General features: G+C 23.7%; 5 protein-coding genes across 5 annotated transcripts; 3 read left to right on the top strand and 2 right to left on the bottom strand. All coding sequences in view use genetic code 6, as the record gives it.

Moving 5' to 3' along the window:
- Window positions 1-811: 811 nt before the first annotated feature.
- On the bottom strand, window positions 812-5,091 carry TTHERM_00561590 (ABC transporter C family protein; the record flags this gene model as incomplete). The annotated part of the gene is made up of 3 exons (XM_001010212.2): window positions 812-4,179; window positions 4,259-4,721; window positions 4,783-5,091. 3 exons carry the CDS (start codon window positions 5,089-5,091, stop codon window positions 812-814), a joined length of 4,140 nt encoding a protein of 1,379 aa, XP_001010212.2.
- Window positions 5,092-6,696: 1,605 nt separating this feature from the next.
- Window positions 6,697-7,815, top strand: TTHERM_00561580 (FAD/FMN-binding family oxidoreductase; the record flags this gene model as incomplete). Its single annotated transcript, XM_001010211.1, has 1 exon — window positions 6,697-7,815. One exon carries the CDS (start codon window positions 6,697-6,699, stop codon window positions 7,813-7,815), a length of 1,119 nt encoding a protein of 372 aa, XP_001010211.1.
- An 872-nt stretch (window positions 7,816-8,687) lies between these two features.
- TTHERM_00561570 (ABC transporter family protein) lies at window positions 8,688-12,965 on the bottom strand (the record flags this gene model as incomplete). The annotated part of the gene is made up of 3 exons (XM_001010210.1): window positions 8,688-12,058; window positions 12,122-12,584; window positions 12,645-12,965. The coding sequence occupies 3 exons, from the start codon at window positions 12,963-12,965 to the stop codon at window positions 8,688-8,690; spliced, it is 4,155 nt and encodes a 1,384-aa protein (XP_001010210.1).
- A 3,244-nt stretch (window positions 12,966-16,209) lies between these two features.
- TTHERM_00561550 (eukaryotic aspartyl protease family protein, putative) lies at window positions 16,210-17,694 on the top strand (the record flags this gene model as incomplete). Its single annotated transcript, XM_001010209.2, has 2 exons — window positions 16,210-17,089; window positions 17,150-17,694. The coding sequence occupies 2 exons, from the start codon at window positions 16,210-16,212 to the stop codon at window positions 17,692-17,694; spliced, it is 1,425 nt and encodes a 474-aa protein (XP_001010209.2).
- A 3,039-nt stretch (window positions 17,695-20,733) lies between these two features.
- TTHERM_00561540 (eukaryotic aspartyl protease) lies at window positions 20,734-22,613 on the top strand (the record flags this gene model as incomplete). Its single annotated transcript, XM_001010208.1, has 4 exons — window positions 20,734-21,042; window positions 21,101-21,298; window positions 21,378-22,020; window positions 22,258-22,613. The coding sequence occupies 4 exons, from the start codon at window positions 20,734-20,736 to the stop codon at window positions 22,611-22,613; spliced, it is 1,506 nt and encodes a 501-aa protein (XP_001010208.1).
- Window positions 22,614-23,226: the final 613 nt, after the last annotated feature.

Genomic DNA, 23,226 nt, shown 5'->3' with positions numbered 1-23,226 from the left:
GATTGAATTAAAATTTAATAACAATAAACATTTTAATTTATTCTTAATATTCAATTTTAATTTAAAATATTCATAACATAAATCTATTTTATTTTTATTGATTATTATTGTTTGATGTATTGATAGCATACCTATTTATACAAATTATATTATATATATTTATTTATTAATTAATTAAATAGTGTGTCTAAAATTAAAGCAGACTACAAGAATGACCCAAACATTTTCAAAAAAATTAGTTCAGTTGAGGGGATTAATTAAGGAGAAAATATATTTTAATTATGAAATTATTTATTTAATTTTTTATTTGTTGTGAGAAATTAGTTTAAAATTTATGCTTTTAAAAATGAAATTTTTTTTCTTATTTAAATAAAATTTTAAAATATATTTTTAAAAAATTTCTTGGTAGCATTTTAATTATTTTTAATATATTGAGGTAGAAATATTTTTTTATATTGATTTAATTGAAAATAATTCTTAATTTAAATTATTGTTACAATTTATTTAAGCTAATTTCAGGCTTAAATTAAGTCTTTCCTATTAAAATTGTGTAAACCAAAATAAAAAAATAAAATGCAAATAGTGAAGATAATTTTTATAGATATTTTTAATATTTTAGATAAATGTTAAATACATTAAATTAATTTAATCATTCTAAAAATAAAAAAATATAAAATGAGATATTAAAATTCAGAGGTAAATATGAATAAGAATACTCTTTTGTTTATTAAAACATTAATAATATACAATATAAAATAATATCATTTTCAAATAATTTAAAATAATACGTTTGATTCATTTATTCAATAACTCACTCATTTACTTAATTTGCATTTAGGTACTTATCCTTGGCTAGCTAAAATATATTCGCTGAATTATTTTTTCCTGTATTTTTGACCATTTGGGCAAATATTGTGTTCTTGGTAATTGCTTCATCGTTTAGCGAATTGCACAAAAGATTAATAGGAGCATCGTATTCTGCTACAACTCCATCACTCATGACTATTACCTTATCATAGTCTGCTATAGTGTTTAATCTATGGGCTATTGTTAATACTGTGCATTCTTAAAATTTGCTTCTTATGGTTTTTTAAATTAAATTATCTGTCTCCATATCGACATTTGCTGTTGCTTCATCAAGGACTAAAATTTTATTTCTCTTTAATAATGCACGGGCTAAGCAAATGAGCTACTTCTATCCAACTGAGAATACACTTGAGGCTACAGTCATATCAGTTTCAATACCATTTTTACATTTTTCTAAAATGTATTTATCCAATTCTACATTTCTAAGAGCTTCCCAGATCTATTCATCCTTATACTCGTTCAAAGGATCGAGATTTCTTCTTATAGTACCTCCAAACACAAAAGGAATTTAAGGGATAATTGAAATATTTTATCTCAATTTATGCAGTCCTAGCTCAGAAACATCAACTCCATCTATTAAAATAGAAGATCCTACTTCAGACTCTGTTAGCCTAAATAAAGCTTATAAAATAGAAGATTTACCAGCACCTGTTCTTCCTATACAGCCTATTTTTTCACCAGAATTAGCTTTAAAATTTAATCCTTTCAAAACAGGATGAAGCTCTTTTGAGTATTTCATAACTACATTTTTAAATTCAATTTAACCTTAGGAAGGCCACAATATTTATTGCTTTGAGTTAAGCTAGTTTGTGTATTTATTATCATTTTCATTATAAAGTGAGGCTTCAGGAGTTTAGTTAATGAGAATGTTGACTCTTTCGAATGAATTCATAACCGAATCTGTTGTAATCATTTATCTTAAGCACCACTGGATTGCATCAACCATAAGCATGAAATAAGTTATAGCTTAAGCTTACTAGCTAGTAGATTAGCCAGGAATTGCAATTATAATAAAAACTCCAACAGTTGAGCACAAGATAGATATAGATTGAATGTATCCACCAAAGAATCTACTACAAAGCCAGAAGGACATATTAGCTCTCTAACTATTATTGCACAAAGCACTCATTTTATTTAAGAAAGTGTTGTTTTAACCATAGACTTTGATAGGTATGACGCCTTATAAAGTTGAATTAAAATGAGAAAAGACAGGGGTTTTTTGCATTAAATCCATTTGTCTAATTTTGATAATGATTTCTTTAGAGTACATAAAGAAGATTGACAATAAAATGATTTGTGCAATAGCAGGAAAAACTACATATGGAGTGAAGACTATACAAGTAATCATTAAATTTAAGAAATTACTAAAAATATCCAACGAATCACAAGAACAAAAAGGAAGTAAATTATCTAGTAAACTGATATCGTTTGAGAATTTGTTCATTAAATTACCACTAGAGGTTCGGTCGAAAAATAAGACAGGAGCTCTAACAAGAGACTCTAGCATCTTGCTATGTAATTACTTGTTTCCTTTTTGAATTCCTACAGAAAGTGTAATATATTTAATTCCATTCAGTGTCATATATAAAAATGCAAAACCTACCCAAAAACCAAATAATTTATGTTTATTATCATCAGACACCGAGTCAAAATACCCCAATGCTCTATTGTATGTAGTGAATGCACATTCTGCACTCGCAAACAAAATGATTAGCCACAAAGGAAAAAAACATATTACTTAATTAATCAGCTTTAAGTATCTTGTGTATGTAGAAAAAGTAATTTCAACATTCTCAGGTTTTATTTGGTTTGCTTACTTAGGTTTTTCCTCTTTTTTTTAATCTATTTAACCTTCACCATCATCGCTTGAATCTTCTTTTTTTTCTTCTTCTTCTTTTACCTTTTTTTATGATTTTTAGCTTTATTGATCAATACTTTTTTATGATAATTTTCTCGAGTCTCCCATATTTTCAAACTTTAACTAGCCAGCAGTCAAAATCTTGAGATCATCTTGAAGCTCTTCAAAAGAACCTATATTTTTAAGGGAACCACTTTCATCTAGAATGGCTATTCTATCGCAATTTCTTGTGAAATGAATTTAGTGAGTTACTAATATGACAGTTTTTTCTTTTAAAATTCCTCTGATGCATGAAAAGAATAAATCTTTGGCTACTTTAGAGTCTACAGCGCTTAAAGGATCATCCAATAAATACAGATCAGCTTTGCTATAAACAGCTCTAGCTAAGCATATTCTAGCCTTTTGGCCACCACTTAAATTAACACCTCTTTCCCCAATCACAGTTAAATCGCCTTAATCCATCTATTCGAAATCTGGAAGCAAACAGCAATGTTTAACAACCTAATTATACCATTCTTAATCAAAAGGAGATCCGAATAAGATATTTTCTCTCACAGTATTCGAAAAGATATAAGGTTCTTACTCCACATAAGCCATTTTTAATGGTTTTCCTTAATCATTTAGAGGTTGGATTTAATAATAACCTTTAAAGTAAGGAATTTCATTTAAAAATACTTGTAAGAAAGTTGTTTTTCCACAACCAACTTTACCAACTACTGCAAGCAATTCTTTACTTTTAATAGCTAACGATATATTCCTTAATGTAGGATTGAGACTTTCCATTTATAATGCATCAGATTCTTATAAAGCTGGCTACTCCTCTGTCTTTAAATTAGTTTGAAGCTAATTATTTGTTGGTGGATTGTTTTTGATAGAAGGTTCCTTCCAAAAAGAATAAAATTAATCAAATTTAGCAACTTCATTTGGTTATATTAAATTATAATTTGTGGAAGTATAATCAATTTTATGAGAAGAAATGTCCTTAATGTTATAGATGTCAATAAATCTTCTCAAGAAGATTTGTAATTCAAAGATGTATGCAAATCCTTGTCCACAAAAAGATATTATATTTGCTTTAATATATGTAAGCATTTCAATAGAAGAGAAAATCTTAGCGTAGTTCAATTCATAACTTCCTTCGTAATAAATGATAATAAAAGTTAGACATGAAGAAATCAGAACACTGGATGATGATACGGCTTTTTCTGTGTACATAGAAATATAGGCTTTAATATTAAAAGAAACTTCATCTGATCTAATTCTTTCAATGATCCTTCTCATGGCTTCTTCCCATCCGTATATTTTAATTATTCTAATACCTTCTATGATTTCATTAATAAGTTTTATTCTTTCATCGCTCTTCAAGACCCTCTTTTATGTAAACCTGGAGGCGATCTTTCCAATTAATGATTAAATAGGAAGAATTAAAATTAAGAAAACTATGCTTAACATTCCTATTTTATAAATTAAAAATTTAGCTAAAGCGCTGAAAAAGTGTTTTGAGAAAAGTAGAAAATTTAATTAAATATTTACCTAAAGGCCCTAGTCTAAAAGCTAAAATTATACATGCCATCGAAAGAGTGTAAATTCCAATAATCATTTAAAACAAATAAATGAATTTTAACTCAGTTGTGTTCATATCACTAGAGACAATATTTATAACTTTTCCTAAATTTGCTGATCTTACTGCAAAATTGCTAAGTCTATTAATCTTTCTGTAGATTGTATCAATAAAAGTTGCTCTTAGGTGAGTGTTAAAATTAAAACCCAAAGTCCAACTGTATTATCTAAAAAGACTTGAAAAGAACATAGAAGCCATCATAACAGCTGCCCAAACATAAGCCATTTTCTAATTGGTGTCAATCAGACTTTAAATACAAAAATTCAAAGCTACTGAGTTGAACAATTTCAAAGACGTATCAATAAAAGAGAAGAATAAAACAACATATCCCTTTTTTTTGAAAACTGAAATCAAAGATTTCCACACTTTCATTGGCTAATTTATGAAATAAATATGAAGTTAGCATTAGAATTAAAAAATTTTATTAAATAATTACTGTGAGGGGACCATTCTTTTAAGCATTTTCTAAGTTTTGAATGAAAATAGAAGAATTCGTTTCACACAGTTCGTCATCGCTTAGCGTTTATAAATTGGAAAGAGCAATATTTCTACCTGATTAAAGAACTTTTTTTACATTTACTGATATTCTCAGAAGATGCATCATAAATAATCGATTGATTAGATTGTAACCCTGTTACCAATTCTTTTTATTTTAATAGGGATCTTCTTACTCAGTCTAATTGTTGTTAACATACTTAGCTTCCTTTCCTTTTTCAGGTTTTTTATTATCAATATCTGTCTTCATTAAATCAATCCTCTTTATAAATTTAATCCTACAATGGTTATTGCTTTTTTATCAATTTTTAATTATAATTAATTGGTTAAATAGCTATTTGAATGTAATCCTTGCAGATTTTATATGAATTAAATAAATAAATCTTCAATATTATTCTGGCAAAAATATTACTTTTATTATCAAAAATTATGTAAATAAAAAATTATATTAATAATTAATCAGATTTATATCTAGAATGTTAAGTAACTTTCCAGATAATCATTTTCAATTGATCGTAAAGCTAATTATAATAATTAATTTGAGAAAAAGTTTGAAATTTCAAACTAATATAAATCAAGATGAAGTTTTTTAAAATAGACTTTGTAATTATTTATAAGAATTAGAAGTGTTTAAAATATTTAAAATCTTATTTAGATTAAATAGAAAATAATTTTTTTGACAAGATTTAAAAATGTGATAATTATTCTTCGATAAAATTTGCTAACATATTAAAAATGAAGGAAATGAATAAATGAATGGAAAATATCTGGCTAAATTTGCTTTTTATAGGGTAATAAATATGTAAACTAAATATAAAAATAATGAATTGATTTTCTTATGAATATATTGTCTACATTAAATTTCTCATTAAATTAAAAAAGATAAAATAAGCAGAATTAATCCGCATGAATTAGTCAATTTCTATGTTTTGATTTTCTTAATTTACATAATAATTAACAAAAGTATTGATTAAAAATTAATTGATCAAAACTTAACTTTATTAACTTAAGTCAGTCAATCAATCAATCAATCAATCAGCTATATTTTGTTACTTTCTTTACATTAATTTCAATTAATTTTACATTCTAAAAAATATAAAATTCTTTTATATGATAGATATTTGTCAATCATATCTATTTTTTTGTTTGTTTGTTTAAACTTTAAAAAGAGTTTTATTTATTATCAGTAACTTTTTTTTGCAGTTGAATGATTTTATGAATAATTATTTTCAAATAAAATATTTAATCATGAAGAAAAATTTTAATTGAATCAAAAATTTAATTTAAATAATTCAAAAAAAGATAACTCAATCAACTCATTTTATATAATATGTAGATAAAACCCATAAAAGTTATTGTCTTAAAATGTAGACACAAAAATTAAATTAAATTTACTTTGATTAAAAGATTGAATCTATTTCAAAATTTAATTTATTTAAAATAGACATTTTGCCTTTTTTAAAACTGTTTTGAACAAGATATTTATCTAGAAATTTTTATAGACGCATTTCATTTATTTTAAATAAATAAGTAGCCATAAAAATTTATGGAACAATGTCTATAATTTATTTAAACTTAATGCACATATGTTAGTATATATTTTAGGTAATGCTATCAAAAAATTGCTTGATTTTTAATTATAGAAGGAATATCCACTCTATTTTATTAGATTAAATACCTTTTCACTAAAGAGATAATAATAAATTCATTTAAAGTCTCTACATTGTAGACAATAATAAGTTATAATTTGAACTTTTAAATTTGAATGGTGTCTTACTTATTTTTTAGATTTTATAATTAATTTCTAAAGCTTAAAAATAAAATAATAGGAATTCCATTAAAAAAAAAACAAAATATGAATCAATAAAGTATTCCAAATAAAATTTTATCTTCTCCTGTTTAATTTGGTGATTTAAAATTGAAAAATAGATTTATTCAAGCTCCTTTAACAAGGTTAAGATCTGATCTTGATACGGGATTAGCAAATAACTTAATGAATATCTACTATTCGTAAAGAGCCTCATTTGGATTATAAATAACTGAAACTGTTATGACTCATTAAATGAAAGGTTATTTTCCATACCTAATAAACGAATAATAATCACTGTAATGGAGGAAAATAGTAGACAGTGTTCATCAGTAAGGAGGATTAATCTGTTTATAAATTTCACATGGAGGAAGAACTAATATTTCAAGTATGGGAAGCCCTCCAGTAGCACCAAGTCCTATTAAGATTAATGGTAAAAATAAGTTTGCTAACAATGAAATTTATGAAGCTCCTGAAGAACTAACTATACAAGAAATTAAGTAAATTGTGAAAGATTTCTAATAATCTGCAGTTTTAGCTAAATAATCTGGATTTGATGCTATTTAACTCCATGCAGCAAACGGCTTTTTAGTAGATTAATTTTTAAGAGAGAGTTCAAATTTGAGAACAGATGAATATGGAGGAAGTATTCCAAATAGATGCAAATTTTGTTTAGAAATTATAGATGAGTTAATTTCTGTTTTTGGTAATGGCAGAGTGTCTATTCGCTTTAGTCCTGTTGGTCGATATAACTAAATGTACGATAGCAATCCCTTAGATCTAATGAAGCATTTATTTATTGAATTAGAAAAGAGAAATTTGTCTTTTGTAGAGCTAAGGAGGTTTGGTAAATTTGATTTATCAGCTCCAGTAGAAGAAGCATATATACACCCTGAACTTTAGATCCCAAATTTTTTCAAAACACTAAGACAGTATTACTCAGGCAATATTGTAGCTAATGACGGTATTAACATCAAAGAAGCTGAAATTTTAATTAATGACAAAATAGCTGATGCTATTTCTTTTGGAAAGCTAAGTATATCAAATCCTGATCTTCCTATAAGATACGATAATGATTATGAGATTAACAATATAACGGATCATAATACTTTCTACTCTCAAGGACCTTAGGGATATATAGATTATCCTTAATATAATAAATTGTGAGTTTTCTTCAAAATTTACAAATTGATTGCAAATATATGTTTGTTATTCACTATTAAAAATAATAAAAAATTTATGAACTTTTAGGTTTTTGTTTCATTAAAAATAGATTCATTTTGTTTTTTAAAAAATAAAAAAATTTACTTCATCTTCTAATTTTAAAAGCATTATTTGGTAAAAAACTCTAGTGAGATTTGAATGGCATTACATGAAAAGTATTTGATATAAATTATTTAAATCAGATATATAGCTTGTATCAATTCTTTTTTAAAATTAAATTTATACAATAAATTTTTTTTAAACTTTGAATATCTAACTAATAAAAACTGAAATATAAATTTTCTCAATATTTTTATGTTAAAAAAAATTTGTTTAAATAAATAAAAATTAAAAAAAATATCCATTTTCTCTAAATTTTAGATCCATATTGTTTTCTAAAGACTAAATAAAATTTACTTTATCTTCTTATTTTAAAAGTATTATTTCCTAAAAAACTCTTGTGCGATTTGAATTGTATTACATGAAAAATATTTGATATAAATTATTTAAATCTGGTAGATAGCTTGCTTACATCAATTCTTTTTTAAAATTAAATTTATACAATAAAATTTTTTTTAATTTTGAATTTCTAATAAAAACTGATATCTAAGTTTTATCAATATTTTTATGTATAATATTTGTTTACATAAATAAAAATTTTATATTTTTTAATATCTATGTTCTCTATATTTAAGATTTGTAATTTCAAAATAGTTAAGGTATTGTATTTACAAACACAAAAATAGCTTTTATAAATTTGTTTTTTTAGCTACTTTCAATATTAATCTAATTATAATTATATATATATATATATATATATTTTTAGGCTATTTAATTCAATTTTTATTTAACTGCTTTTTCAAATATTTTGTTTTGGCCATTTAAAAGATGTTTTCAGAGTTATTCTTACCTGTATTTTTTACCATTTAAGCAAAGATTGTGTTTTTGGTTATTTCTTAGTCACTGTCACTGTTCGCTAATAAGTTGAAAGGAGTATCATACTCAGCTACAACTCCATCACTTAAAACAATTACTTTATCATAATCTGCAATAGTGTTTAATCTATGAGCTATTGTTAGTACTGTACAGTCTTCAAATTTATCTCTTATAGTCTTTTATATAAAATTATCAGTTTCCATGTCTACGTTAGCAGTTGCCTCATCTAGTACTAGCATTTTGTTTTATTTTAGTAAAGCTCTGGCTAAGCAAACCAATTGCTTTTGCCCAACAGAAAAAACACTTGAAGCGACAGTCATATCAGTATTTATGCCATCTTTACACTTCTAAAGAATATATTTATCTAATTCAACACATCTTAAGGCTTCCCATATTTGTTCATCAGTATATTCATTTAATGGATCGAGATTTCTTCTTATTGTTCCACCAAAAACAAATGGTATTTGGGGAATAATCGATATATTTTATCTAAGTTTATGTAAGCCTAACTTCGAAATATCTACTCCATCTACCGTGATTTATGAGCCTGTCTCAGATTCTGTTAATCTGAAGAGAGCTTGTAAAATTGAGGACTTTCCAGCTCCAGTTCTTCCAACGCATCCAATTTTTTGACCATGAGACACATTAAAGTTCAAACCTTTTAAAACAGGATTAAGCTCTTTAGAATATTTCATAATAACATTTTTAAATTCTATTTAACCCTTTTAAGGCCAATGTGTTGCTTTTTGCTATTATTTGCTCAAACTCTTATCAAACTCAGTAGTTAAGGGTGCTTCTGAAGGTTAGTTGATAAGTAAAGAAGTTCTTTCATATGAATTCATGACAGAATCTGTTGTTATCATTTATCTTAAACACCATTAAATGGCATCTATCATAAGCATAAAGTAAGTTAATGACTGGGCTTATATGCTTGCATCTTAATCTGGGATAGAAATTATAATAAAAACTCCGATTGTTGCACAAATAATTGCTATTGATTAAATATATCCTCCAAAAAATCTACTTGAAAGCCAAAAAGTCATATTGGCTCTTAAACTGTTATTGCATAGAGTATTCATTTTTTAAATAAAAGCGTTGTTTTATCCATAAACTTTGATAGTTATGACACCTTAAAGAGTGGAGCTAAAGTGGGAAAAAACAGGAGTTTTTTGTTACAGATCTAGCTATCTTACTTTTACTATAATGTCTTTAGCGTACATCATGAAAAAGACGAGGAACATGCCTTCAATAATTGAGGGAATGACTGTGTAGTAATTAAAAACAATACAAGTAATCATCAAGTTTAAAAAGGTAGAAAATATTTCAATAGAATCACAAGAACAAAATGGCAATAAGTTATCAAGTAAACTCATGTCGTTTGAAAATTTATTCATTAAATTTCCACTTGAAGTTCTGTCAAAGAACAAAGCAGGAGCTCTTACAAGAGATAGAAGCATGTTTTTATGAAGGCTTCTGTTTCCTCTTTAAATACCAAAAGATAAAATCATATATTTTATACCATTGAGAAGCATGTATAGAAAAGCAAATCCTATCCAAAATCCAAACAACTTCTTTTTCGAATCATCAGCAGTATCATTGTAATATCCTAAAGATCTATTAAAAGTTGTGAAAGCACATTCTGCGCATGCAAAGAATATAAAAAGCCATAAAGGGAATAAGAAAAAGGTTTTGTTAATCAAAGACAAATATTTCATGTAAGTTTTAGTTGTAACATTAACATTCTCAGGTTTTACTTATTAATTTTATTTTGGTTTTTCTTCTAATTATATTTCATCCTATTCATCATCACTGTTTTACTCTTTTTGATTAGATTCATTAGATTAATGCTAATTTTTGTTAGAATCTTCTGCTGCTAATATTTTTTAATTCTAATTATATTCTTTTTAGTTTATTGATTGACTGACAGCTACGTTTTCAAACTTGAGTTAACCTGCTGTTAGTGTCTTAAGATCTTAATGTAGCTCATCAAAATTACCAATTCGCCTCAGAGATCCACTTTCATCAAGAATGACTACTCTGTCACAGCCTCTTGTGAAATGAATTTAATGTGTTACTAAAATGACAGTCTTATTTTTTAAAACACCTTTAATACAAGAATAAAATAATTCTTTTGCGACTTTTGAATCAACAGCACTCAGAGGATCATCTAAAAGGTACAAATCAGATTTACTGTAAACGGCTCTTGCCAAGCAAATTCTAGCCTTCTATCCCCCGCTTAGATTAACTCCTCTTTCTCCTATAACTGTTAAATCTCCTTAATCCATTTAATTAAAGTCTTATAACAGGCAACAGTTTTTAGCAACATGATCATACCATTGCTTATCGTATTAAGAGCCAAACAAAATATTTTCTCTCACTGTACCAGAAAAAATGTATGGTTCTTACTCAACATAAGAAATTTTTAAGGGATTACCTTATTCATTTAGTTTCTATACTTCATAGTATCCCTTAAAATGTGGTATTTCGTTGAGAAATATTTAAAGTAATGTGGTTTTTCCACAGCCAACTTTTCCAACTACTGCTAATAACTCTCCTTTATTAATGCTAAATGAGAGATTTTTTAGCGTTGGTTTAATTTCTTCTAGTGAAAGAGACTCTGATTCTTATATTGCAGCCTAGGTATTATAGATTGAAGGAATTTAATTATTTGTCTTTTGCTTTATTTGAAAAGAAGGAGTTTTCCAGAATGAAAAAAACTTATCAAACCTAGCGATCTCATTGGGTTATATCTTTTAAACATTTTCCAAAGAGCAATCTAACTTTTGTTAAGTGATATCTTTGATATTGAAGATATCTATGAATCTCTTCAAGAATATTTACAATTCAAATATGTAAGAAAATCCTTAACCGTAAAATTAAACCACATTGATTTTCAAATAGGAAAGAGTCTATATGGTTGAGAAGATATTAGCGAGATTTAAAGTATAGCTTCCTTGATAGTAAATTATGATAAAAGTTAAACTTAGACTAAATAAAACAACAGAGGAGGACATAGCTCTTTCAACAAACTAAAAAAAATAGGCTTTTATGTTTAGCTAAACTTCTTCAGACCTTATTTTGTTAATAATGTTCTTCATTGCTTCTTCCCATCCATAAATTTTGATAATTCTAATGCCTTCAATAATTTCATTAATTAATTTGATCCTCTCGTCACTTTTCTAAACTCTTTTCGAAGTGTATCTAGATGCTACTTTTCCAATCAAAGATTGAATAGGAAGAATGATGATCAAAAATGCAATACTCAACATACCTTTTTAAATATTAATAAATATTTAGTTAATTATAAATTTATAAATAAATATGAATAAATTACCTAAAGGACCAAGTCTAAATGCCAAAACAATCAAAGCAATAGTGATAGTGTAAACTCCAATAATCATCTGAAATAGATATATAAATTTCAACTCAGTTGTATTCATATCGCTTGAAACTAGGTTAATAACTTTTCCTAAATTAGCGGACCTTACTGCGAAATTGCTTAACTTACTGATCTTTAAATAGATAGAGTTTATAACTGCAGCTCTTAGTTGAGAATTCATATTGAAGCCCAAAGACCAGCTATAGCATCTAAGTAAATTCGAAATAAACATAGAACCCATCATAATACCTGCCCAGCCATAAGCCATTCCTTTATCATTATCTACCAAACTTTGAATGCAAAAGTTAAGCGCAACAGAGTTAAAAATCTCAAAAGATGCATCAAGAATTGAAAAGAATATTACAGTCAAGCACTTAAGCTTGAATACAGATATAAGCGATTTAAAGACAATGTAAGGCTATTTAATAAAAAAAATGTTTAAATAAATATAATAAAAAAATGAATGAAAATTAATTACTTTGAGAGGTCTTTCAGATTGATATTTCTCCAAATTTTCAAGGAATTTCTTAGAAGTAGTTTCACATTTCTCATCTTCATTCAACTTCTAAAGGTTTACGAGATTTATGTTTAAGCCTTTTTTAAGAACTCTTTTAATGTTCATTGATATGCTTAACAGATTCATCATTAAAATTCTACTAACAAGGCTATAACCTTACCTCCAATCATACTAGTTTTCGTATGTTTGACTTTCAGTCATTTTTGCTTCCTCTTAGTTTCTTTAACTCTTAATCTATTTTTCAATATCAGGCTACTGCATAGCTTTATTATCTAATTTCATGGATTAACGATTTGTTTTATTTAATCTTTGTATAATTTAATTATTTATACTATTTTATAGATTTGATCTTTTCAATTTTAAAGATTAGCTTATAAATTAATGTTATTCTGTTTTTAAACCGATTTCACGCATAGATAATTTGACTTTGAATTAATTTTAAGTAATGCTTAAAAATGTATCATAATTTATCAATTTTAGAAATAGATTTATTAAAACTTAGTCCTTTATATTAAAGTTTAGAACTTTTCTAAATAATTAAAGGAGAAAAGATTAAATCTGATTTATTTTGATATGTTTAGTAAATTATTATTTAATTAATTTACTTATGTCTAAAACACGTTTCAGGTAAAAATGAGTTTTTAATTTTGAAAATTGAGTAAGAAAAATAAATTAATTCATATAAATGAATTCTGATAAAATATGCGATTTTACAAAAAATAAATTTTTTTTTATCAAATAACGAGTAAGTAAGTAAATAAGTAAATAAATTAATAAATGAGTGAATTAGATGACTAAAAATAGTTTTATTTTAGAAAATAATTATTTCATTAAAATATTTAAATACAAATTTAATGAATGGTTACAACTTTCAAATTTATAATGAAAATATAAATACCCAATTAAACAAAATCAATACCATTACTTTCAACTATATTTTATGAGTCATTGTAATACTTTCAAGTTCGCCGCTTTAGCTCAGTGGTTAGAGCATTCGCCTAGTAAGCGAAAGGTCGGCGGTTCAATCCCGCCAAGTGGCTCTTTTTTTTAATTTTTTTACTTGCTAAATAATTTATATTTTTGCAAAAAGCATCTCTTTCTGATTCAATAAATAAATATACTTTTAACCAATAAAATAAATAAACTAAAATTATTCTTTTATTTTCAGAAATTGCATAGCATCTTATCATACTATTTATTTAATTTTTAAATTAACTTTATCAAAATTAAAATTATTAAGAGAATAAATATCTTTTAGCATAAATTTAGTTACTCAGTTAAACGCAACAAAAAATTAAATTATTAAAATATATGATAATTTTATAAATGATAATCATTTAATTAAAATATGTTGAATTATATATCTAATTAAATAAATTAAAAATATCATTTTTATTCTTTTAAATTAATTTTAAAAAATTAAGAAAATTTTTATTTTTTGTATTATTTAAACATTGCTGAAATATATTAAAAATAATGTATAAGATATTATAGAAATCAGATTTAAATATAATAAAAAAATGGCTTTAACGATAAATTTCAAAAAATTATAATTATATTTTATCTTAGTATTTACTTACAACAATTAAATTAATAAAAAGAAGTATTAATATTGTAAGATATTTGATTTAACAATTATATTTTTATTAAAACTCTGTTAAAAAAATATGAAAGAAATCAAATGAAATTAATATTAGCAATACTACCATTTAATAAAAATAAAAAATTAATTATTTTGCAAAACTAATCATTTTTTGATCATATAAAGATTTATTTGCAAAATTATATTTAAATATCTCAAAATATATCACAAAATAATAATTATTTCTTTATTAAATTTAATATAAAATTTTAAAAAGCAAAAGATTAAATAGAAAAAGTTGAAATATATTGATTCTATTGCTATTTATCTTTAAATTATTCGGATTTTCTTTTTTTTAAGATAAATAAAAATTAAATTAAAAAAAAATTGATTTGTGTAATTAATTATCTAACTAATATTTATTTAATAAACATTTAGTTTTTAATACAGTTATTGTTTTTTGACAGTTTTACCTTATTCAAACTTATTCTATATAATATTTTACTAATTCATATATCGTAATACTATTTTTTTATTGTAAGTAATCTATCTATCTATAGTTATATTTTGCTTATTCTAATTTTAAAAAGAATACAATAATCACCTTCTTTTAGATTATTTAGAAAATTGAGAATAAATTTATTAAATATTTTAGATATTTTTTAATGCTTTTGTAAATTTTCAATAATTGAGAGCATGGATGGAGATTAAATAAATCTTTTAGCTCTTGAAATTTATAAGGAGAAAATAATAATCATTTTAGTTTCTCATAATTTTGAAATATGATTAAACTAGTGGTTGTAATAATCACTTTTTTTCTATTTTTAATCAACTTTTTAATCATAAAAAAATTATTTTTAAGGGATAATAAAACATTTAATTTCATTTAAAAATGTTCGAGGTTATAAAAATATTTTAAAATGAATAACTTTAGTTCATTTTTTGCGAAAATTTAATTTATCTTTTATTCTAATATGATAAATTTAGTATTATTTATTAGATACTTGAGTTGTCAATTCATAAAATTAGATTTTACATTTTTTTATAAATTGAAGGAGATGAATTAGTAAATTTTGAGAAAATAAAATTTTACTTAATATGTTAAGTTGGATAGCTGATTAAATTTAGTGTAATATCCAAATTCATTGACCTTATTTGTTAGTATTTGTGCAATTCTATGACATAAATCTACAGAATTTTAAGTAAAATTTATATTGAGAAAATAAAATATGCTTGAGAAATTCTCAATTTTAATTGATTTATTAAAAAAATAAACGAAATTATTTGCTACTCTATCTAAGTATTCTAATTACAAATATGACAAACTAACAAACAAAAAATCTATTTTGGCAGATAAGTCTATTTAATTTAATATTTTAAATAGAGTCTAGATAGAAGTGATACCAAAAATTAATTTAGATTCAAAAAAGCAAATAATTGATCAAAAATAATAAATAAAAAAGTAGATATTATGAAAGTTCTATTTGCAATTTTTACTTTTGCAACCATATTAGAAGTTTACGCAGCTGAGTTAATTAAAATTCCTCTTTAGGCTGTAAGGATTGAAGAACCTAAGCTTAGTAATCATGCTTATATGAGAAATCTAGAACAAGGTTCTACTCCCAAATAATAATTTTCAAAGCAAAGTAGCTTATATTATGTAGGAACAGTCAAGATTGGAAGCCAAGAATAGTCCTTTTCCTTATTGTTCGATACCACAACTTCAATTTCGTGGATACCCAGCGTTTACTGCATTGGCAATAATAACTGCTAGGTATAAATTCTTCATATACAATAATAAAAGCATTCAAGCTAAACCATAATTATTAAAGTTTAATCTTTTTTTATTAAATAAATCAAAGAGCTTCTCAAAAACTTATAATTGTACTTCGACTGATGGATGTACTGCAGGATAGTAGTTATTGAATTAATATAACTATAAAAATGGTACTCTAACAGGTCAAAGTATAGATGTTTTAACAAGTTTCGCTGGCTAAAAAGCCATTAGCCACAATTTCATTTAAGTCCTATCTATAAGCAATTTCACATATTTATAAGTAATTAAATTAATTTTTGTAAATTTTTGATATATATATATCTTTAACAAATATTAGCAAATACTAATTACTTTGTTAATAACTAAATATCTGTTTGAAATAAATTAAATTTAATTTTAATAAATAGGCAGAAGGAGTGTTAGGTATGTAAATGTTTAGCTTTTACAAACCAAATGGAAATTCTTATGTTGCTAATTTATTTAAAAATGGTAATATCTAATAAAATATGTTTTCTTTCTACTTTGGCTCTACTCCCTAGCTTACAGTTGGAGGATTTGATGCTTCTTCAGTATAAAATGTAAGTAATATTAACTACCATAATGTAGTTATGAATGGAAATAATGACAATACTCAGTAATGGGTTGTTAGAGGCTCATAATTAGTAGTTGGCAACTTTTCTTAATACTTTTTATAAGGATATAATTTAGTATAAGTTTCAACAGCTGATTCTTATATTAAAGTAAGCGAAGATATCTTTGTTAACTTAATGAGGTACTTTATTAATAATTTAAAAGTATAAAAGCAAGGAAGCTAGTATACTTTGCCATGTAGTCAGAAATTTCCCAATTTTGTACTTTATTTACCTGATAATAATGGCAATATGCAGATTTACAACTTGACTTCAGATTATTTCATAAATAAATAATCTGATACATGTTTTTTAATGATTGCTGATCTAGGATATCAGCAAACAGTTAAGATTGTCTTAGGAACTCCATTCCTTCAGAAATATGTCTCAATATTTAGCATGAATAATGCAACAATAGGTAAAAAATAAATTATTAAATGAATATATTTATATAACTTTTATATTATTTATTTGGTAGGTTTTTCTTTAGCATCTGTTAACTCATCATCAGGATCTTCTTCTCTTCCTGGCTGGGCTATTGCATTAATAGTCATCGCTTGTATTATTATTGTTGCACTTATATTGTTCTTCTTATATAGAAAGTGGAGGTCAAACAAAGACAGAGATTTCTCAACAGATTCAAATGGTGACATTATAACTTATTCAAAAAGATAAAGCAACTTTAACAATAGCAACAATAAAGCAAATGCAAGCTCTGCTAATAATATCTCAACTAACTTATCAGTAATGAATACCAGTAATTAAGTTGTTAGTAACAAAAACTAAAATGTTTCAACTAACTTAGCAGTAATGAATACAAGTAACCAAGTTGTTAGTAGCAAAACAAATGGAAATGTTACTATATAAACAGGAAATTTTAGCTCTTCTACCGTCACTTCCTCCAAATAGGTAGTTAGTTCTTAATAAATATCAACTTAGAAAATAGTAACTTCTACTTCAACTAGTTCCAAATAAGTAACTTCTACCTCTAAGTATGAAATTTCCAATAATAACAATTTTTGAAATATTCTTATGCTAGTCAATTAAATAAAGTGGTAGTAAATGCTTGGCTATCATTTAATATTAATTATATCATTATTTTATTTTATATCAATCATTATTTGTCTTTATACCTTCTTTATATTTTTTAGCTAAAAGCCTTCGCTCGTTATTGTTCATAATTTTATACTTGAAATTTTTTTTATTAATCAATCAATATCCCAAATTTTATTTCCAGAAATTCATAAAAAAAGTATATTATTTTTATCATGAATTTTCAATTGTGTTTGTTATAAAAGAATAATAAATAAATGGTTGAAATAATTTTGCAATATAAATAATTAATTATTATTTAAAGATAAAAGTGAATAAAATTGAATAGCATTTGAATAAGATTCCAATATATCTAGGCAGTATCATAATATAGCCTAAAAAATAACTTATTTACTTGTTTATTAAATATATATTTAGCGAATCAAAATCTTTTAGATGAATTGAATAAAGCGATTTTTTCTAAACATGAATTGAAATGACACTACTTTTTATTTATCTAAAACAAATTACTCAACTACTTTTCATTAATACATGTTAATACAAAATTCGAAGAAAAAAAATATGATAAAATTTTTATTTATTTAAATTTAATTTGATGTCATTCATTTATTCTGGCTTCTTTTAATTTTATTTGCTCACAATAATGTAAGTTATCATTAATTAAGATAAATAGTAAGATAGGAAGGAACTTTACCCCTGTAAAAAAAAATTTTTATTTACTTAACAAATTAACAAAGTATTTATTAGCCTTAATTTGGAAAATTAATGGTGATTAAATTTCAAATTAATTGTTTTACACTTAGATACAACCAACCAACCATAATTATCTTCCTAAGCTTTTTTATTTACAAATTAAAAATGACAAATTATTTAATTTAATTACTTAAAAAAAAAAGGGTTTCGAAATCTTGATTGAGACAAGTAGAAAGTAATTAAGGGGCTTATATTTTAATTTCGAAAATAAGCTTTTATAAATTAGATGAGTAACTTTTAAAAAAATTTTTGTCATCTGATTGATTTGATTTGATTAGAACTTTGTAATCTCAAAGAATATATGTAACTCTAAAATACGCATTTTGATTATATTTTATGTAAGAATGTTTGTTAAGCATTAAAAGAATATTTGATTTATATTCGTGTAAAATTGCATATTATAATATAAAACAAATAAAAGATTATTTTTATTATTAAATATGTATTACTTTTCAATAATTAATCGGTAGACATTTTTTATACAAAAATAAATGAAAAATACTTTTTAATAGTTTTTTTATAATGTAAATAATTGTAAAAGGAGAAAAATTATGATAGTTACTTCAAATAAATTTTTTTTCATCTGATTTTTAATCTAATTATAACTGTGTAATCTCAAAAAATACATGTAATTCAAATAACAAATCTTGATTGATGATATATATATTTTATGTAAGTGTGTTTATCATTAAAAGAATATTTGATTTATCTTTATGTAAATTAAATGGAAAATTTTAATATAAAATAAATAAAAGATTGTTTTTATTATTTAATATGCTTGAATTTTCAATTATAAATTGGTTGACACTTTTTATACAGAAATAAATGTCAATCACTTTTTAATAATTTGTTGTTTAATATAAATAATAATTATAGAGAAAAATTTATGATAATCCTAATATATAATTTATCAAAGTTAAGCAGGATATTTAAAAACAACATTTCTGAAAGTGATGTGATTAGTTTATCATTTTTATAACAATATGGGGTATTTTAAAATGAAGACTTTTTAAAAAGGCTTAACTTTGTATACATAACTGCTAAACTGATAGATAAAATAATATAAATAAAAATTAATTAATAAATAAATGGTTTCATTATGTGAAAAATTTTTAGCAGCCTATTAAAATGATTGTAAAATATCTAAGATTTATATTAATAATAAGAAATGCATATTTACCAAGAAGTTATAAATATTATTCACATGATATATTAAAGGATAAATAGATAGATAGATTATATGCTTTTTTATCCTTTTTTAATTTATCTCATAATTTATTTAATAAAGGTTTTTTTTTCATCCCTGATAAATATATCAATTTTTTGTTAAGATATTTTATTTTTCTTGCTAATTAAGGTTACAATTTATTTAAAAGCGCCGCAATTAAAACAAAATACCACCAACAATCCTAATACAGCTTAATTATATGCAAATACAGAATTAATTTAAATTTAATGTTATTTATTGCTTCAAATAGAAACATATCTGAATAACAAAAAAAACTTCAGGTATTCTAATTAATTTTTGTTTGATAATAAGAGCAGAACACTAAATTTCAAAAACTTATCCTTTTTTTTAAACATCAAAATTAATGAATAAATTAACAATTGGATATAATTTAATGTATGTTATTCTAAATATTGTATGAAATTAATCTACCTTGCAATTTTTTTCAAAAATATTTAATTGTATAAATTTGTTCTAGAACATGGAAAATGAAGTAATAATACTTTCACAAACTTATAAGAAATTTAGTTTTTTGGAGTTTGATAGATAAATAAATAAATATATTGTCTATTGAAATTGTGTTACTATATTTATTTCTTCTTTTCTATTTTATTTTTTATAAATTGCTTAAATTTTTCTAATCAGAAAATACTGTATTTTTAATTTATATTTGTAATCCAAAATCCAATTTTATTTCTCAAAATAAATTGAAAAGAGTTTAAATATATATATTATAATTTCTATTATACTCAAGAATCTGGCAAGCAAAAGTTTCTAATAAAACTTCATAACCTAAAAAGTACTTTTAATTAAAAATTGTAAAAGTGTATTCACTAATTTGTTAATTATTAGAAAAATTTTGAAAATTGATTTGTCATAAAAAGAGGAGAGGTTCTGCATTTTGATAATATTAATTGATAATAAATACTGAAATTTTTAGAGCTTTTAAAATAAATAAATAAATTATTAATAATAATTGCTCAGTAAAATAAAAGAAAAAAAGATATAAATAAATAAAAAGCTTATAAATGTAATAATTATTTACATACATTTTAATCACAATCTTATCTCTTAGTCAAGCATAGATTTTACAAATTCCTCTTAGCTTCTCAAAAAAATAAAATGAAATCCAAGCCTTAAATTCTTAAAGACTTAGAAGCTTACAGTAGGATAGCGCTAATCTCAACTTAAATGTTATAAGTGATACAAATTAGTCGTTTTACTATGGAAAAATTCAATTAGGCAATGGTAAAAATAACAGCTTCGATGTTTTCTTTGACACAACTTCTTCTTTTAGTTGGATTCCTAGCTCTTCTTGCACAAGCGATTCTTGCCAAGTAACTCAAAACTTTATTTTACATACCTTTTAAAATATTTTGTTTTAATTATAATTAGGGATTTAACAAGACATATCTCTGTATTTATAGTGATATGTGTTACCAAGATAATAAATAAGCACTATCTAATTACAATTACTCTGGTGGGCAATTGTATGGATAATAAATAATCGCAACATTACAAATTTCTGGATTAACATCTTAAAACACACAATTCTATTCTGCAAATCAAATTTTAAATCTTGAAAATTTACCAGTAATAAATAAATAAATAAATAAATAATAAAATTGTTTAAATACAAAAATATTTTATTTTTTTCAAAAATTATTTTTAGGTAGATGGTGTTATAGGAATGTAATTGTTAAAATCATAGAACAAAAGCTAGGAATCTTTTCTTTCAATCATTCAATCTGAAGGAAAAATAAAAGTGCCTATGTTTTCTTTATTCTTGAACTAAAAAGAAGGCTCTAAAATTACTTTAGGAGGTTTTGATCCAGCCTCAATAATGGATTAAAAAAAAATATATTATCATAAAGTGATATCAAAAAATCAGACAGATGAAACCTTCCAATGGGCTGTAAGAGGAGATGAATTAAAAATAGGATCTTATTCAGCTAGCTTAAATGCAACATAAAAATAAATTCTAATTTCTTCAGTAGACTAATTTATTGGATTGAACTAAGACATTTTCAATGATTTGATGAATTATCTCACAAAATAATACAAAGTATTTTAAAATTAAGGATATTATTTTGTCGACTGTAAATAAATCATGCCTCCAATTTTAATCGCATTGCCTGACTCTAATAGTACAAGCAGGATATATAATCTTACATCGGATTATTATATAAATAATACTACCTAGACATGCTAATTAATGATTAAATCATTAGAAAATCCAGATCTTAATATGATTCTGGGAACATCTTTCCTTGAAAAATATGTCTCAATTTTTACAATTTCAAATTCAACAATAGGTAATTAATTATTTTGATTAATTTAAATTTACTTGATATTTATAAATTTTAAACACTATATGAAATGTATTAATAATAAATTTTCTAAAATAGTAAAAAATTAAAATTTTAAATTAAATATTTACAAAATAAAAAATCTAAAATCTTTAAAATGAAAAAATTTAAATATATTATAGATCACTGTTTCAATAATATATTTATTTGTCTTATGTAATATTTTTAATTTTTATTAAATAGGATTTGCCTAGTCTGTTTAAAATCAATAAAAGCATTAAAGTCCTTTAGATTAAGTATTATGTATAATAATAGTGTCAATATGTTGTAGTATTCTACTGATTATTATTGGAGTTTGTTTTTACAAGCAATGCAAAATAAATAAATCTAAGCTAAAAAATGGTGTTTTACTTAAAGAATAACATACAGATAATAAAGAAAGCGATTAAAACACAATCAAAAACCCAATTTTTAATACAAATTAAAATCAAAATCATGATTCTTCATTTATAATTTGTAGCTAAAATCTGAAATCTGAAAATAAAAAAGGATAATGTGTTCTAGAAGAAAATAATGATAATCACCAAGATAACTTATGAAATTTTTATATCGCTATATTAAAGTAGATAAAAAAACAAAAAATGTTTTAACTCTTTTAAAAATGATCTTTAAATCTAGAAAAAAAAACTATATAAACAAAAAATATATATACCTCTATCAAATCTAAATCTTATTACTTGGATATATTTATTTCTTTTAACAAGTTTACATCACCAAAAATAATAGAAGCATATAATTTAATTTACTTAATAAAAAATAAATTGTATGTAAACTTCTTATTGCTTTAGTATAATTAAATATTCAATCAATTTATTAATTTTCTTAAAAATATCAACTAATTTTATCTATTTTTTATCTATAATTTGATTTCTTGTACTTTTAATTTACTTTATTCAACATTAATTACAAAGTGTGTTTATAGTTATATTATATTTTATTTTCTTAATAAAATTCTTCAAGCGTGTTGCTTGCTTAACTTTTACTTTTAATAAAAAAGAAAAAGTAATACAATTGTATTCTATTTAATTGAAAATTCTTTACTGCTTATTTTTTTAATTTAGTAACCCTTTTTTATATCTAAACTAATTTTATCCATTTATTTATTATTATTTCTTAATTTTGCTTTGTATTTTTTTAACTTAATAAAAATTC

The sequence above is a fragment of the Tetrahymena thermophila genome (genome assembly GCF_000189635.1).
Source record: "Tetrahymena thermophila SB210 genomic scaffold scf_8254763, whole genome shotgun sequence".
NCBI lineage: Eukaryota > Ciliophora > Oligohymenophorea > Hymenostomatida > Tetrahymenidae > Tetrahymena > Tetrahymena thermophila.
This window is presented reverse-complemented; position numbering and strand designations above follow the sequence as displayed.